The following is a 17,606-nucleotide window of genomic DNA, read 5'->3' as shown; positions in this document are numbered from 1 at the left end:
GGAGGAGAGGAAATTACGGGCCCATTATAGATCTTATGAATTCAGTTTACTTTTTCCATTATTTATTACTCGCCTCTCCCAAGAACTGTTTGCTAACGTAGCTATACAAATATTGATGTCTGTTAACACATAAAAAGAAATTGTTATTGCCACAATCACAAAAACTAGCATAATTAACATTACTAAATATCAAGTCTCTGCAAAAAGAGAGAGAGAGAGAGAATAAAACATTTGCACAGGCAAATCTTTCTTTAAAAGGTTGTTACTTCAATACCCAATACACCTTTTGGATTTTGGTGGTGACAGAATTTAAGGAAATATACATCATCAATACACTGGTTAAAAGGCAGATTGTTGAAAAGGACTAAAGAATCTTTCAAACTGACTGATAGCCTTTCAAAGAAGGTTTGATTTTCAGGGGGATAAAGATTGAGGGCACAAGGAGAAGGGGACGACAGAGGATGAGATGGCTGGACAGTGTTCTCGAAGCTACGAACATGAGTTTGACCAAACTGTGGGAGGCAGTGGAAGACAGGAGTGCCTGGCATGCTCTGGTCCATGGGGTCACGAAGAGTCGGACACGACTAAATGACTAAACAACAACAAAAAAGCACATGAACTTGATAAACAGCACACTTGTCTAAATCACAGAAGATGCTTTTCATGTTCACATAGGTAAAGGTAAAGGACCCCTGGATGGTTAAGTCCAGTCAAAGGTAACTATGAGGTGTGGTGCTCATCTCACTTTTCAGGCTAAGGGAGCCTGCGTTTGTCCACAGACAGCTTTCCGGGTCATGCGGCCAGCATGATTAAACCACTTCTGGCGCAACGGGACACCGTGACGGAAACCAGAGCACACGGAAACGCCATTTACCTTCCCGCTGCAGCAGCACATATTTATCTACTTGCACTGGTGTGCTTTGGAACTGCAAGGTTGGCAGAAGCTGGGACAGAGCTTCTGGGAGTTCACCCTGTTGCACGTATTCAAAACTGCTGACCTCCTTCTGATTGGCAAGCCCAAGAGGCTCAGTGGTTTAGACCACAGTACCACCCACATCCATTCACATAGGAGTGGGAAGGGAAGACTAGAAAATTCAGATGGGCTTAAGCTGGGTGGGGGGCAGTTATGAGATCCTGGCTGTTTTGTTATCTTTCTTCCTCAAAAAGTCAATGTTGAGTGACATGTGAGCGATATAAAACTCACCCTTCCAACATGGCATTGAAACTGGTATGACTGAACAGTGATCTTCTGAAAACTGCATGCAGAACCTATGTTGCTCATATAATTCCAATGGATATGCAGGGAGGACAGCAAGATCCCCAGTCCCTTGACTAGTTCGTGGCAGCCAAAGGTCACACAAAGCTGCATTCACACAGAGTTACAGGACTCAGCTACATTAGTAAAGAAACTGCACACCGAATGCATTTGAAACATGCAACACTAGTTGACGCCAGAGAGCCAGAATTGTTTAAAACAGGATTTCTCATTGGGATTTTTTTCTTTTGTTAAAACGATCTAATTTCTGAATTATATATAGTGGGGGTTTTCCCCTGTGTTTAGATCCACTCACATTCCCACCTGGGTGTACAGTGGTACCTTGGTTTGCAACCGTTTTGGATTACAACAAACCCGGAAGTGCGTGTCCCTTTTTTGGGATTACAACCCATTTTGGGGGGGATTACAAACCATTTTTTTGGGGGGGGAGGCCCCATTGGCGAAAGCGCGCCTTGGGTTACAACCTGTTTTCATTTACAACTGGACCTCTGGAACGGATTATGGTTGTAAACCAAGGTACCACTGTATTATTCTGCACTCGCTTCTGAATTGCTCACATAACTATTCTATACCAAAGCATATAGGCTTGAATCTTAAATTGCCCTTCTGTTCATTTACAGATTCAGATCCATAAAGGCTCCCATGGTTGCAGGTGGGGGGAAGAAATTTTCACCTCCCTCTCTTGCAGCCCCTGTCATCACCTCCAATGTTTTTTGTAGGATGCTCCAACATAATGGAGCAGAACTGGGTGGCACTGCAGCAAAACTGCCCCCTTCCTTTCTTACAAGGTCAATATTCTATGAGTAAAGATCTACTCATAGAATCATAAAAGTCTAGAGTTGGAAGAGGCCACAAGGGCAATCTAGTCCAGTCCCCTGCAATGCAGGAATCTTTTGCCCAACTCATGGGAGCTTAGGATCCTGGGCATAATTCTTTCCCCCCTTCCAAATGAGGATTATGTTTTATGTAACCAAACTGCATTCCTCAGAAATGCACTACCTTCACTGCGGGGGTAGAGACACCCCGAGGAAGCAGGTAATGGGCTCAACTGGAAGAGTAATTTCACTTAACTCCCATGTAACCAGAACAGGAGTTAAAACACATTAAAACAGTAAAAGTGCATTTATCAAATTACACTTCAGTACAAAGAAATAACTCTAAACAGGCTAGAACAGAGTAACAAAAACTGAAAAATATACCAACAGAGTTCAGTTAAAACAGTGGACAAATTTTCAGCTAAAAATCTTGATGTGACAATAGATATGACTTTGCATTTAGCATGCAATTTAGAAAAATCAGTTTGGGAGGGGGCTGATAATTACTGAGGTCATAGCAGAGGAGGAACTTAACCCTTTCTATCCCAGGGCAAAAATTGCTCTTCAAAAGCAGCTATTTGTATTGGGAGGGGAGGTCTCATTTCTGCCAACGGGAAATTTCCTACCAATGCATATAAAGCAGTTTCAGAAGGAGAAATAGGCCTTCTGTTATGAGCACTGCTGTTGCAAAACCTACCAATGGTATTTGGAATAAGTCACAATGAAAACTAATTAATATTTTATCTGTTTGTGCAAATGATTGCACGTCGCAGCAAAGAACAGTCGTTCACAAGTTCTTCAGTCAGAATTACATTATCTTGTTACAACCTACACCTATAACAATGTTTTGCAATTCTTCGAACTGCTATCTAGATAGAACATGAAGCCAGATTATTCCAAACCATTTCCCTTTGATATATCCAAAGAGCCCTGAATGCAGAGGAAGCAAATTCCTGCATCTGCAGTGACATCTAGTGGTGAGGAAAACAAAGCGTAGGTAAGTTTTGAACAGTCAGGACAGGGTATTTTCTTCACAGCTGAATAATGCAATTTTAAAACTATAACCTCGGTGACTTTTTAGAAGTTATGGGATTTCCCAGAAACATTCTAAACACTAAAGTAAGCTACAAAGGGGAAATCAATGATAAAATAAAATAACCACCAGGATCAATTTGCAGAGCAATTCTGCCAGGCTGTTGTGTTTATGGGGCAATGGAATTGGTACTGAAAAAGTCATCTATTAAGCTTAGCCACAAGCTCAGAGCATGGGGCACCATATCCTTAACCAACTCACTTTTGCAAAAGACTGAGAGGATGTTGGCAACTGGCATTTTGGGACGGTGGCGAAGCATAAGCCGCTTTAACGAGACTTCAGCCAGTTCAACAAGCATGGTGACCAACATGCCAGAACGGTCGTTTGAATTTGCCCTCGGGTTTCAGCAGAAGGAAGAAAAGATACAATTGTGCTTATTCGTTTCGAGAGGCAGCCGCCTTTTCAGAGATCTGAAAGTTTGGCAGAGAAGAATGCCAGAAGCCTCGGCCGGGCATTAAACCGTTGACCTAATGACAATAAAGCCCTATGTAAGCACAGAACATATTTGTGGGAAGGATGAATTTCGACTGGGGAGCAGCAGGACAAAAGTTTGGAGAAGAAGGGGAGGAAGGCTTTAAAGCTTTAAATCCCTGCTTTATATTCCAGCTTGTTGGCATTGTTGTCATAGTTATATTGCTACTATTGTTGGGGGACAAAGAGCCGTAGCATGCTGGTGGGGGGACAAGCAAGCATGCAGAACTTCTTAAGGTGAAGACAGGAGGGCTGGGAACCATGACACAGATGACTAAGCATAGTAAATCAGCAAAGAAGAGCAAGGATAAGAAGAGGAAATTAGATAAAGTGTGTCTTGGGGCGGGGTGGAGAATTGGGGAAGATGACCAACAAAGTGAGAAAAGAGATTATGTGGGCTGGCGGGGATTGAATACCGAAAACAATTATGATCAAATTCCGGGAGCTCTGTGTAACTAGGTAGTGATAGCCAGAGGCGTTGTTTAAGGAGAATTGTACTTGGATAGCACAATTCAAATTTGGTACACAAAAAGTAACGCTGACCACAAAGAATTAAAGCTAAGAGAAGTGAAGACAAGGAGTGCTCCTTGGAACTGGAAAATAATTTATTTATTCAAAGCATCTATACTGCATTTTCAGAATGAAAAGCTCCCAGGGAAGCTTATGAATGTATCAAGTTATTTTAATAAAAGAAACACCATTTGATCCTCAACATTTTTTTCTGAAATGACTCCAAGCATTTTTCTGCTATTATTTGCTCATATTTTGCACACACGTGTACCAAATTAAGTAGACATGTGAAATAAATAAGCTACATTTGGTTGACTAATATACAAAAACACCGTCTCGTCTCCCCCGATCCTATTAATTAACACTGATTCAGTTTGAAGTGCTTGCAATGAATTTCCTTCTTCCTGCAGGATCAGGTATATGGTAGAAATAACTGCTCGAGTTTTATTGGTGTGGTGTGTTCAACATGCAAAGGGTTAAACTGGGGACAGAGAAAGGGTACAAACACAAGCCCTGCTCCCAGCGCCCCCTGGTGTCCAGTCAGCTCTTCAGGTTTTGGTGCTATCAACAACCATAATTCAGAGCATCAGCTTATTAAAGGCAGCCAAGAAAGCATTCTGAGCAACTCAATGCTCACCCTGAATTTTTAAAAATGTCTTATTGGTTACAGGAAGTTTCACACAGATTTCACACTATATGACCCATCCGATAAACAAGCATATGAATTGACGCCTACTCTCCCATTTTTAATATGCAACGTTACTATAGCATAGCCTTCTGTCAATAACACAAGACAGATACAACCATCATGGGACAAATGTGGCCTGCTGAATCTATTCTAAGGCAGAGCTTTAGATCAAGTTACAGAGATCTCAAAAACATGAAAAATAAAGAAACCACCCTCTTCATTCCCCTATCAGCAATCCTTTCATTAAAGAGGTGAGACTGAGCAGTTTTCATAACACACCTGCATACACGAGAACAATTTTCCTCCAAAAAACATAGTTCATTGTGATTAGATTTTGCATTGACAAAGCTGGGAAGGCAGTACAGTGGTACCTCTGGATGCGAACGGGATCCGTTCTGGAGCCCCGTTCGCATCCTGAGCAGAACGCACGGGAACGCTTCTGCGCATGCGCGTGACATCATTTTGAGTGTTTGCACATGTGCGGAGCAGTGAAACCTGGACGTAACCGTTCTGTTACTTCCGGGTCACCGCGGGACGCAACCTGAAAAGATTTAACCCGAAGCTACTTTAACCCGAGGTATGACTGTACACAGCAGATGGGTCAAACTAGTCAACACCTTACTTGGATTTCACAGATAAGGAAATTGATTATAGACAGAAATACACATTGGGGGGGGGGAGGGCATTTAAGTATGTATGTAGAGAACTCACAAAAGCAGATCCTATACTAAACTGTCAGGTTCAGACTGTAATAAAAGGTAAAGGGACCCCTGACCAGTCACGGATTCAGTCACGGACGACTCTGGGGTTGCGGCGCTCATCTCGCTTTATTGGCCGAGGGAGCCGGCGTACAGATCCCGGGTCATGTGGCCAGCATGACTTAGCCACTTCTGGCAAACCAGAGCAGCACACAGAAACGCTGTTTACCTTCCCGCCGGACCGATACCTATTTATCTACTTGCACTTTGGCGTGTTTTCGAACTGCTAGGTTGGCAGGAGCAGGGACCGAGCAACAGGAGCTCACCCTGCTGTGGGGATTCAAACTGCTGACCTTCTGATCGGCAAGCCCTAGGCTCTGTGGTTTAGACCACAGCACCACCTGTGTCCCTATAATAGAGTAATAGAGATCTGCAATTCTGCCAAATAAAATATTTGTGAGAACACCATCGTTCCATTATTTTATAATGGCTTCTCCCTAGCTGGTAAAGTGGGAAATGATTTTGTCCTCCAGAATTATTCAAAATCCCAAATCATACATGAACCCTATTCCCATGCATATAATACAACAGAAAATGAGGGCATAGGAGCATATTTTAACTACACAATATAAATTAAGCTTCCTTCCATAACATAAAAAATACACATCCTGACCTGACCGTGTCTGCATTTCAAGGTGAAATTAAAATGAAATAAGCCAATCACTCTTGCATTGCTCCTCCTTGCTTGTGCAGAGAATAAACCACAATGCCTGGTCTAGTGTTATGTCTAAACCAGAGGTAATAGTTTGGTTTCACTCCCAACAAAGCATGATCTGCAGCCAAAACCCAACTGTAGCTAAACCCAACATCACGCTTTGTTTCCTATGAACCGTCGGGAGGACGACTAAAATAACCCGGGTAGAAGTGTTCATGGTAAACCATTAGCTATATCTTAAAGTAATCCAACTTCAAACCATGGCTTATGAATCTGGCTTCTTTTTAAAACAAAAACTATTGTCATGCCTCACAATCAGGAGTCCTATGAGGCAGAGTTCAGTTACAGCAGCCCAAGTAAAATATGGACTCACTTCCTGGCCCATCCAATGTGGAACTAAGGTCACTGGAGCTCACATATCCTTTTTCCTGAACCCTAAGGATACAGCTGTGCCACCAGACTGAGACAGCTGGCCCTCCAACTCCTCAGATCAGGAGAGCCTTGAGGATACATCCCCAAAGCCTGAAACCCCAGGGCCTAAAAGCAGCCAGTGACTGCAGAGGAAGGCATTTGCCCTTGAAGTGTTCAGGGGTTGGGGCCTCTAGTTGATGAATACCTAGCCCAGGCTATAGACTGCTCCTGGACACTGCTGAAACAACTTGGGTGTCTTGTCTCAGCTACAGAATTGCTAGCCGTGGTCCTGAAACCCACACCCAAGTACCCCTCACTTCCCTGATTGCTGGAAACCCTGAAACTATGGACCTACCCCGTGCATGGTTCATTGCTTATTCATAGTTTTTGCAGCCCACACATCAGGGCGCATAATTAAGATTTAGCCATAGTTTAGGATTTGAGCGCAACACTATATTACTATGTTTCTATCTCACCTTTCCTCCAGGAATCAAGGTGGCACACATGGTTCTCCCCACTCTCCATTTTCTTCTCACAACAATCCTATGAAGAAGGTTAGGCTGGGGGGGGGGGTGTTGACTAGCCAAATGTCATCCAGTGAACTTCAAGGCTGAGCCGGGATTTGAACTCTGGTCTCCAAAGTCCTAGCCTGACATTCTAACCACGACGACACACTAAACTGCAGCAGAATTGAAAACAGAAGCCAAAGCTTCCAATCACCTTATAGCCATGGTGGAGAAAGGAGGAGTTTGTAAGCCCACGGTTCATTGTGTCTCCCTATCACAATAAATCACGCTACACTGTGATATCCCAACTGGCCCAATGGTTGATAATAGATATTAGAAAGTAATGAAAGACAATACACGCCCTCACTGTTAATTCTAAAAATGTGAACCAGCGAGGGTCGATTTTGTGACCAGGCAAAGGGCCTTCTCAGTAGCGGCGCCCACCCTGTGGAACGCCCTCCCATCAGATGTCAAGAAAATAAGCAACTATCTGACTTTTAGAAGACATCTGTAGGCAGCCCTGTTTAGGGAAGTTTTTAATGTTTGACATTTATTGTGCTTTTAATTTTCTGTTGGGAGCTGCCCAGAGTGGCTGGGGAAACCCAGCCAGATGGGCAGAGTATAAATATCTTCTTCTTCTTCTTCTTCTTCTTCTTCTTCTTCTTCTTCTTCTTCTTCGTCTTCGTCTTCGTCTTCTTGGTATTTCTTTAGAAGTGTGCATGCACACGAAAGCTCATACCAAGAACTAACTTAGTTGGTCTTTAAGGTGCTACTGGAAGGAATTTTTTTTGTTTTGACTATGGCAGACCAACACGGCTACCTATCTGTAACTAGATATAGATAAAGATAGGTATATAAAGCATATATAAAGATAGGTATATATAAAGGAGAGCAAAAGGAGAGCGAGAGAATGCTGAGTTGCAATTGAAAGTACAGGGGGAGCCAATATAAGCTCTGGAAAGCCAGCTTTTCCAGCTGTTTTATGCTGCAGAAACAGTATATTTTACGGCGTACACTTAAAGTTTGCTTCTTCCCAGGACACAGAATTTTAGCATGCAATAGTGTAGTAGAGCAGATAAATTAGTTGATGTTTCCATTTTCCCTAAAGCAACCATGTTGTACAGATCCAAGCTAAAATATGAAACATAAGCTAGTTACACATTACTGGCACATCAAACTTGGGTGGAGAGGGAAAGAAATCAAATAAGAGAAGCAAGGGTTTTTTTGGGGGGGGGGAACAGCACCACCAGAGTGAGAAATTACTTTTAGTAAGAAATGATGGCATTGTTTAAAAACCCTTATATTGTAAAAAAACAAAAACCCTCACAAAATTCTGAAGTATGTGAATATTCTAATTCCCAATTCAATATCTGGGCAGAAATTACACAAATCAGTTCATTCTGTCGCACCATCTGCCAGGCAGTTTTCAGTTCAACACTGAATTCCAGACTGCGTACTTTATTTTGAAGTATGATATCCTTGGGTCATTGACAAGTCCGTTAACGCCACACATATGAAAAGTGAGCTGCTTAAGTTTCTATAAAATGTCTATGTTGGAATGGCTGTGTGTGAGGAAGCAGGTTCAGTATGTCCCAGATATGAAAAGGGACTACAGTTCATTAAGTCACATTTAAATGCATGGTTATCCACGCAAAGACAAGATTAATGAATCTCTTGAATCTGTCTATACCTATTCAAACCTTTTACCACATTTGAAAATTGACCTGAAAAACAATAATTTACATAAGTAACTGGGTTATTTAAGCGTTGAGCAGAAAGTATGAATAAACCAGATTGCATGAAAGTCTTGACCACTTTTAAAGATTTAATTAATTTGATATCCTGAAAACTTGCATGTTTGCTTTAAATTCTTCCTCACAAGTTCTCTCTGAAGCTTTTAACATAAGATCTTTCATAAGGGAGAATTTTTAGTAAGAATTAAGGACTCTACTTTTTACTTTAATGATGTTGCACTACACCGTGCATAAGACTATGCTCTACAAGGTGTAAGTAAATTCAATAAACACAAAATACAGGATCCCATTCTTAAAACATTTAGATTTAGAAAATCAAGAAGCATTTAGATGACCCTTACTTTTAGAATATTTTGGGTTTCATTCCACTTGTTGGTCCACTCTTTAGTAAGCTCTTGCACCTATAAAATAAACCAAAGTATTATTCACAAATAAAACCCAAAGTTTTAATTTTCACATTTTTTTCTGTCTGTTCTCCAGGGAAATCAGCATAGCCAACTAGAAGCTCACATTTATTCATTTATGCCTGCATCCTAGTTCTCCTGCATTAAAAAGCAAAACACATACACACGTGGTTCTGATTCTGTTCTATTTTTAGGGTACAATATTCAAGAAAAAGTATATTCAATTAAAAGAAAAAAGGCTTTCATTTTTCTACTGAAACATGGGGAATAGAGAGTTTAATCCATACAACCAATTAATTATTGCATTAAATTATAGACTATCACAGAGTACAGGGAGAAATTCCAGTCATTATGCTTGCATTAATTATCATGAATCAATCATGCAACATACTAATGAGGTTAACAAAAGATAATAAAAAAGCGCTCGATATACTTCCTGCATAGAAATATATTTCTGAACAGGGTAAGGATTGATTCCTGCAAGATAATGAATAATATATTCCATTTTGCATCCATTGTGAAGTTTTTCATTTTGAACTATGTTCACAACAGTTAGTAGCAAACATAATCTTATTTTTCCCAGGGAGGCAGGCAGACGTTTGTTTGACTTCTTTCTCACCCCTCTTTGAAAAAAAAGACACATTAATGAAGTGATATTTATTTAATTGCTCTAACTTTTGACATTTGCCAGTATTGGACATCAGAGTTTGACTGCAACTATGAGGAACATTTTTGAGAGGTTAGGTTAGGCTTCCAAGGGAAATGTCTGAAATGGATAGATCTGAGAAGCAGAATCTGACATATTGGCCACTTTACTCAGTTGCTATTTTTATTCAGGTTTTCTTCAGAATTGTCTTTGCCCCATGAGTGCCATTTCACACCTTATGCAGAGGCAAACATGATACAGCAAATGAGGATACATTCAGGAGGGAACAAAAGCCAATCGCAGCTTTGAACTGAGTATGAGTACATGAAACCTAAGTTTTCAACCCATTTTACCTCATTCACATTTCATGCTATGTTTTCAAAAGGCATTTTAAACTCTGGTTTCGTGGAACAGTGGCTAACTTCTGTCTCTCCAAACGCTACAAGTATGAGGGCCGCATAGTCTAACACAGACCACCCACAAATGCACATCGCACTCAGTGCACACACACAGCGCTGGAAGAAGAGGGTTCTTGGTTCAGTGCTGTGATGGAGATTCAAATCACCATATGCTGGGCCATATGGAAAGGTGTAAACCTCTCCTCTGAGCTGTGCTGTAATGGGGTTAGGGCTGGCCGGCCACCTGAACTGGCTTGATGGAATTAACCCAGCCTGTGGACTCACCAACCCTAGATAATGAGACATGAAGAAACCTAGGCTCCTCTCAGGCTTGTAATTAAGAGTAGTTTGGAAGGTTTTACTTCCCCTTTTGGTTACTGTCTGAACATGGAATTGTGGTTAACATTAACTATGACTGATTTAAACCAGTGTCTCCCAGACTTGGGTCTCCCGCTGTTTTCGGACTACAGTCCCCATCATACCTGACCACTGGTCTTGCTAGCTAGGGATGATGGGAGTTGTAGTCCAAAAAAACAGCCGGAGACACAAGTTTGGGAAATACTGATTTAAACCAAAGTCAACTTTAGACATTAATAGTTCGAAATTAGCATATTTTAAACTAAACATCGTTAATGTTAACCACAGTTTGTCTGTTCAGATGATGTATCAAACTGCAGCTACCCAAAAGCAGAAGCAATATATATGCGTTTCACAAAAGCTAAACATCCTATTTGTGAATATATTGAATTCTTTCCCTTCTACCCATCCTACTGGAAAAAGCAGCAATCATGGAGCCTTAAGAGCCTATAGAACAAGGCTGTGCGTATTCCCCATGATTTCATAAGAACACAGGGAACTCAAAATGAGTTATTGGCTGTCCAGTGGTACCTCGGGTTAAGTACTTAATTTGTTCCGGAGGTCCGTTCTTAACCTGAAACTGTTCTTAACCTGGAGCACCACTTTAGCTAATAGGGCCTCCGGAGCATGATTTCTGTTCTCATCGTGAAGCAAAGGTCTTAACCCGAGGTACTATTTCTGGGTTAGCGGAGTCTGTAACCTGAAGCGTATATAACCTGAAGCGTATGTAACCCGAGGTACCATTGCACTGTAATTCAGTTTCCTGTGAATCCAAGCTTTCGTTTATTTTTTAGAAGGGGAGAGCAAAGTCTCAGAAGCTAGAAGATTTCCAGTGGTCAAAGGATTTGGCTCCAGTGTTCTATGTAGCTTCTTGCCTCTCCTAACAAATAGTAGAAGCAGATATCTACCTATGTGAAGTGTTTTCATAATTTGTACAGGCCCCTGAATTCAATTCAGGATTTAGGTTACTTTGACTGCAAATTTTTGTGTACAAATTTTAAGTAGCCCAGTTTAAGGGCTTTGGAAGTCAAATTGATGCAAGATTTGGTAGGCCTATTGCTGGATGGTAATCCTGCGAGCAGCGATTTGGGAGCAAGCCATGCGCCAATATAAGGGCAACTATTGGTGCTAAAATGTAAACTACTCCTTTAGGCACCAGGTACCCCACTACCATAGTAAAGGTAGAATGAAAGTAGTGGGAAATGTGTCCTAAGTTCTCTGAGTTCACAACTATTCCTTTGAAAGACTGACACGCTTAGCAAAATGTAGTACAAGCAGAGAACGTAAGGGAGTGTACATTAAGAATTAAAGCAAAACTACATTACTGTACATGGAAACATGTGTGACTTTAGCTCAGCAGTTCGTTTTGTGTTTCTTTCTTTGTGTTTTTCCCCAGAAAGGCACTTCTGGATGGGACAACTATGAGTACATAGTAGTTTGAATTCAAAATATTTTCCTCTCCTGTTTTTATTCTATTTTATTTATGGATTTTTAATTGTTTTATATATTCTACAAGCCGCCGTAAGCATGTTTACTGAAGTACAGCATATCAAGCATCTTAAAACAGAACGCATAACTTAAACCCTGCAAATCTGCCAAGAATTCAGACACAGATGAAGTGTTTGAACTAAAACTTACTCTGGCTTCATTCTGTTGAAGCTTTTCTTCCATACTTAGGGCTGTTGGAGAATCCAAAAGCGCAATCTAGGCGAAGCAGACAAAATAAACATTAAAGATATAAAAACAAAAGATAGCCTACAATGCAATACTATTGATTTCTATTTAAGAATTCAGTCTTGTTGGGTTCAGTGAGTCTTACTCTCAGGGGCATGCATAGGACTGCAGTCGTATATTGCAATTTTAGGCCACTGTCCTTAGCCATATATCAATAGGTCTTAGCATGCCTTAGTGGAAGTCATCTAGGAGTAATGATTCTCAAAAGAATCATTAAAACAATTTGTTTTTATTTGAAAAACGGGATCATTGGTTCCTGGCTGCAGATTGTTCTCCAGTTCTCGCACTGCGCCTCACAGAAGACAGGTGTTTCTATACAAGTCAAGGGAGTTTCTGGGTCTTTCAGGAAACTTGCACACAAGAAGCTTGAAAACATCCACAAATGACGTACTTCCTTTAAAGTCCGTACAAATTCTACATCCTCCTCCTAAGCACTCTCTGGCTCCTCTCCAAAGTAAAAAGCAGGTAGAACAGGTCTGTTGGGGACTCATTTTCTTTGGGCTGCTTCTCCTACATCACTCAGTCCCTTGTCCGGCTTCATGCACCCAAACAGTGCTTTGTTCTGTTTTCTTCACTCTAACCTGGCATTCCAGCTTCTCTTCCTACTTCCCAATTATCTTCTCTCTCTCTCTGTGTGTGTGTGTGTGTGTGTGTGTGCGCGCGCGTGTGTGTGCATGTGTGTATTTAACAATCCTTAAGATACAGAAACAGATAGTGTCACTCATGGCCGTCTTACCCATAGGTGCTAGGGGTGCGGAAGACCTGGACACTGGGCTCTCACGGGCGCCAAGCCAAGAGTCCGGGGCCCGAGAGTTGAGTCCGGGCAAGAGCCTGCCCATCAGTCGGAGCGCCATGGTGGGCTCTTCTGCTGTGGCCGGCTCTCCACCCCAACCCTCTGCCCTCTAGCCCAGCATCTGACGGCGGAGTCGTCGTCAAAGTCTTAAGGTGCTGTGGGACCAAAGTGAGCGGGCGCTCCGGGTCCCCGGACGGGCTTTCGCGAGCTGCCCGCAGAGGCTTGACACTTGGGTGCCCGGCGGCCGCCAGCCTTAACTTTCCTCCTTCCCTTTCTCTGCCTCCCAAATTTTAGGCGCCTTGTCGGAGACGGAGGGCAACATATGAGAAGGGAGGGCAACATAGGCAACAAAAAAATTGGCTTGGCAGAGTCCCTGGCCATTTTACTTGATTTGAAACCCCTTCCCTGTTGCCAACACCCGGCATCCGACCAAGCTGCTGCCGCAGCAGCTCCGTCCAGGGGGGTGGCGCGCCGGGCAGATTTTTGTACCCCGGTGCCGCATATGCTTAAGACAGCCCTAATGTCAGTCAAAGAAACCACTCATGTCTCAAGTGCAAAGCTAACCTGATTCCCCTGAGCAAGCAGAGTTTTCAGCCGGGCTATTTCAGCTCGAAGCTCACGGATTAGCTTGACGTTTGGATCCTCGTTAATGGTAGGCTTGTTGATTATGTTTTTAGCTCGGTTTGCATAGCGAAGGGTGCTTAAGGTTTCTCCGTAATTGACATCAGCAGGTGAAATGGCTACGGAAAATAAATTCAAAATTAGGTTATACGTACATATATCATTTAGAAATCTTAGAAACCCAGTGTGGGTGGAGAGAAAGCAAACGGTATGCTGCACTGTTGTGAGTAGGATGGCATTTTAGGGGGGAAATATTGCATTAATTTGGTTCACAGTTTCATTATGCAGCATTAAATATCCCACCATTCCAATTTTCTTTGAGGACAAAGGGAGGTGTCCCGCAAAATATGATACACATAATTTGGACATTATCTAAACCAGGGGTCAGCAACGTTTTTCAGCTGTGGGCCGGTCCACTATCCATCAGACCATGTGGTAGGCAGACTATATTTTGGGGGGGAAATGAACGAATTCCTATGCCCCACAAATAACCCAGAGATGCATTTTAAATAAAAGGAGACATTCTACTCATGTAAAAACACGCTGATTCCTGGACCGTCCGCGGGCCGGATTGAGAAGGCGATTCTGGCCCGCGGCCTTAGGATTCTGGCCCGCGACCCTCTGGCCTTAGGTTGGTGACCCCTGATCTAAACAAGCAAATAATAATAATAATAATAAAAATTTTATTTATATCCCACCCTCCCCAGCCAAAGCCGGGCTCAGAGCAGCTAACAATAGTAAAATAATACAGCATTCTAAAATCAATTCATTATAAAATCAGTTCAACTCAAATTGATGGCAAGAGTCTTGCAGCATCTTAAAAGACTAAAAAAGTGCCTGAGGATTTCTAATAAAGACAAAGGCAGTTTGTTCTCTGCCTTGTTTCCAACAGTGAAACAAGTTCACTTGTCCCTCCCAGAGGCAGACATTGCACAAAGTTGATGGCCCAGACCTGCCTTTTGCCTATGAATTGAGAGCGAGGCCTCATGACTAGTGGAAGCACCCAAAGCACACATGATGCGCTTCCTCCAGTGCCCTTTTTGCAACAGGCTTCCAGGTTGAGTGTAGGGCATGAACCTTAACCTTTTTGGGGAACTTCCTCTAAGCCCTAAGTGGGGGGCTTGGGAAACCCCCCTCTTAAGTAGTCCAACAACTGGTATGGGTTTCAACTGCACCTCCCCTGAGATGGATAGAGGTAGCAGGATCTCACCATTTATCTTCCCAAGATCTGCACAGTGGAAGAGCTGAGTGTTACATCCCTTGAGTATGTGCTTTCAGATGCCTAACCAAGGGGAAGCAGCGCATTCAATTATTCTGCACTGTGTACTGAGTCTGCTTTCATCTCTCCACTCTCCCGGCAGGATATTATTCAAGCTTTGTTGTGAAGACAGCCCCATTAAAAATAGCAAACAGCAATATTGCTTAATGAGTCACTTGTAATGCCAATCAATTGGATGTATAGAAGATAACCTTTTTAAAAAGGCAAAGCACTGGGAATTAAGGTAATTCAAAACCCACTCACTTGCAATCATTATTGTTTTAGAGTTTCCTCCTAGGCTATCTTTCAAAAGCCATGTCAAAACAGAATCCCTGTAAGGCACAAATACTTGCTTCTTCTTGGTAAGGGGGTTTGAGGCATCCTGAGATAAATCAGCTGTAAAAGAGCAAAACAAGGAGGCAACACTACCATTAGAGAGGGCTGGGTAACAAGTTTGGTACTCAATTAAGTCGATAAATTAAAATAAACAGAGACTTACCTAAGGCAGAAATTACATTTCCCAGAGTAACTAGGGATTTGTTAATATTTCCTCCTTCTTTTAATCTGACACCTGTAGCTCCAGTAGCATCTGCTCTCTCACTTCCAGCAAGGTCTACCAAATGTATTTTGCTAACTGTCTCACATGGCATCTCATCATCAAACTTTGCCTACAGAAAAACAAGATGTTGGGCTATAACATGGAAGTCTAAGAAGAAAGGAGGAACAGTTTCTATTTCTGTTTCTCAGTTGTAACAGGAATACAGAAAAACTAGGGATTCAACTATACTATATCATTTGCACAGCAGTTCTTTTCTATACATACAAGTAAAAAACACATACATACAAGTAAAAAACACACGTGAAATCCTTTTCCTTTTCCAAGACACATAAATGCCAGAGAAACCGGTGTGAAATGACTTGAAATTCAATACTCTCAACATAAATATTTCCATTTGCATCCATTGGGGGGCGGGGGAGTATTGTTGTTTACACAGAGAACTCCCATTAATAAAGTTGGATTCCAAGTCTGTCAAGATGAGAAAATAATTCACAATTTTGTTCTCCCTACTTTTCTAGATAACAGTTAAAAAAATTAAGTTGTGCAGGCTGGGTGGAGAATTATACTAGGTAAAAGGGAAGGGGGTATTAATTTCTCCTCCCTTAGCGCCACTCCCTAAATCAAATGTATAACTCTGCAAGCTAAATTGAAAGCAACGATTAAAAAACCTGGGAGATCCTCTCAGATGCTCCATCACAGCAGAGCTTCAAAAACTCATTCTCCTGTCAAAATTTTTGTGCTGGATCAAGTGAGAAAGAGCGTGTACCCTCTCCAACACCAAGTGGTCATAACCAGAACATATACATCTTTTATTAGAAGTAAAACTGTCTTGTGAACTGCCCACAGATCTTTTGATGAAGGGCAGTAAATAAATCAATTAAACAAACAAACAAACAAATACAATTTAAAAATAAACCTAGAGACTAACAGAGTTACATCTAAAAATGGCGTCAGCCAAAGCATTTCTCATTTTATAAATACTGCATTAAGCACGTATCTCTCCTTTCCAGATTTTTTTTTTGAGAGGTGGGGCATGGCAAATTTCCATTATTTAATCCAACAAGGAGTGAAAGGTCATATTTCAAGTCCCTTTTCAAATTTAGTTGAAGCTGAATTTGAGTTGCACCTAAATTTGAGAAATGTCAACAATTCATTGTGAGCTGCTCCTTTTTGTACCTGAGTGAAGTTGACGGTGAAAATGGCATGGGATCGGCTGCTGACATCGTTCATTCCGGTCGCAGCAGTGGTCCGGTTTATGTTTCCTGCTTCCATAAGTTCTTCTACGTCACCATAATTTTGTACCAAGTGTTTGGACAAGTCTGAGGAAAACACAAACACAAGCCAACAGTTACGAGGACTGCAACCTTTAACCAACCAATAGTATTTAATCCACTGAAGAGGCGTCCCCAGTTCATCAGGCAACATCTTTTTAAAGTTATCCGCATCTTTAAAATAACTATTTCTAAATGCAGCTGGTGGTAGAGACAATCTTAGAAGAGAAAGCTTCACACAGGTGGCCATGAGGTGGCAATACAGTGGTACCTCGGTTCTCAAACGTAATCCGTTCCAGAAGACAGTTCGACTTCTGAAATGTTCAAAAACTGAAGCGCAAAGGGTTCAATGGAGAAAATCTAAAAACACACAGCAGAAGCCATCCGACTTCTGAGGCGCATTCGAAAATGGAAGCATTTACTTCTGGGTTTTTGGCATTCGGGTTCCAAAACCTTCTGTTTCCGAGATGCTCAAAAACCGAGGTACCACTGTACTTCTTCTAAATTGGCACTTACTGCAACAGATTCATGAACCACCTGAAAGCGAAGTTTTGGATAAAGACAAACTGAAGGCCTCCCTTCATGTCACAGAAGGGACTGATCCAATGGAGGCTCCTGCTGGAGTAAG

At 41.8% G+C, this 17,606-nt stretch overlaps 2 protein-coding genes across 5 annotated transcripts in view; one reads left to right on the top strand and one right to left on the bottom strand.

The window, feature by feature from the left end:
* Positions 1-17,606, top strand: part of OTOR (otoraplin) — a 149,898-nt gene that overhangs the window by 82,415 nt on the left and 49,877 nt on the right. The gene's annotated exons all lie outside the window — the stretch shown is intronic.
* The window catches only part of KIF16B (kinesin family member 16B), a 104,226-nt gene that overhangs the window by 72,475 nt on the left and 14,145 nt on the right, over positions 1-17,606 (bottom strand). For all 4 annotated transcript variants that reach the window (XM_081905984.1, XM_081905985.1, XM_081905987.1 and 1 more), the window contains 6 exons: positions 16,884-17,026; positions 15,648-15,816; positions 15,413-15,544; positions 13,834-14,009; positions 12,381-12,446; positions 9,279-9,338 (listed from right to left, as the gene is read on the bottom strand). In XM_081905984.1, the coding sequence (XP_081762110.1) occupies positions 9,279-9,338; positions 12,381-12,446; positions 13,834-14,009; positions 15,413-15,544; positions 15,648-15,816; positions 16,884-17,026 (746 nt within the window). The remainder of the gene's footprint in view (positions 1-9,278; positions 9,339-12,380; positions 12,447-13,833; positions 14,010-15,412; positions 15,545-15,647; positions 15,817-16,883; positions 17,027-17,606) is intronic.

This window comes from Podarcis melisellensis (genome assembly GCF_964234715.1).
Source record: "Podarcis melisellensis genome assembly, chromosome: 3".
In the NCBI taxonomy this organism is placed as follows: domain Eukaryota; kingdom Metazoa; phylum Chordata; class Lepidosauria; order Squamata; family Lacertidae; genus Podarcis; species Podarcis melisellensis.
The sequence above is the reverse complement of the archived record's forward strand: the minus strand, read 5'-3'. Positions and strand labels throughout refer to the sequence as shown.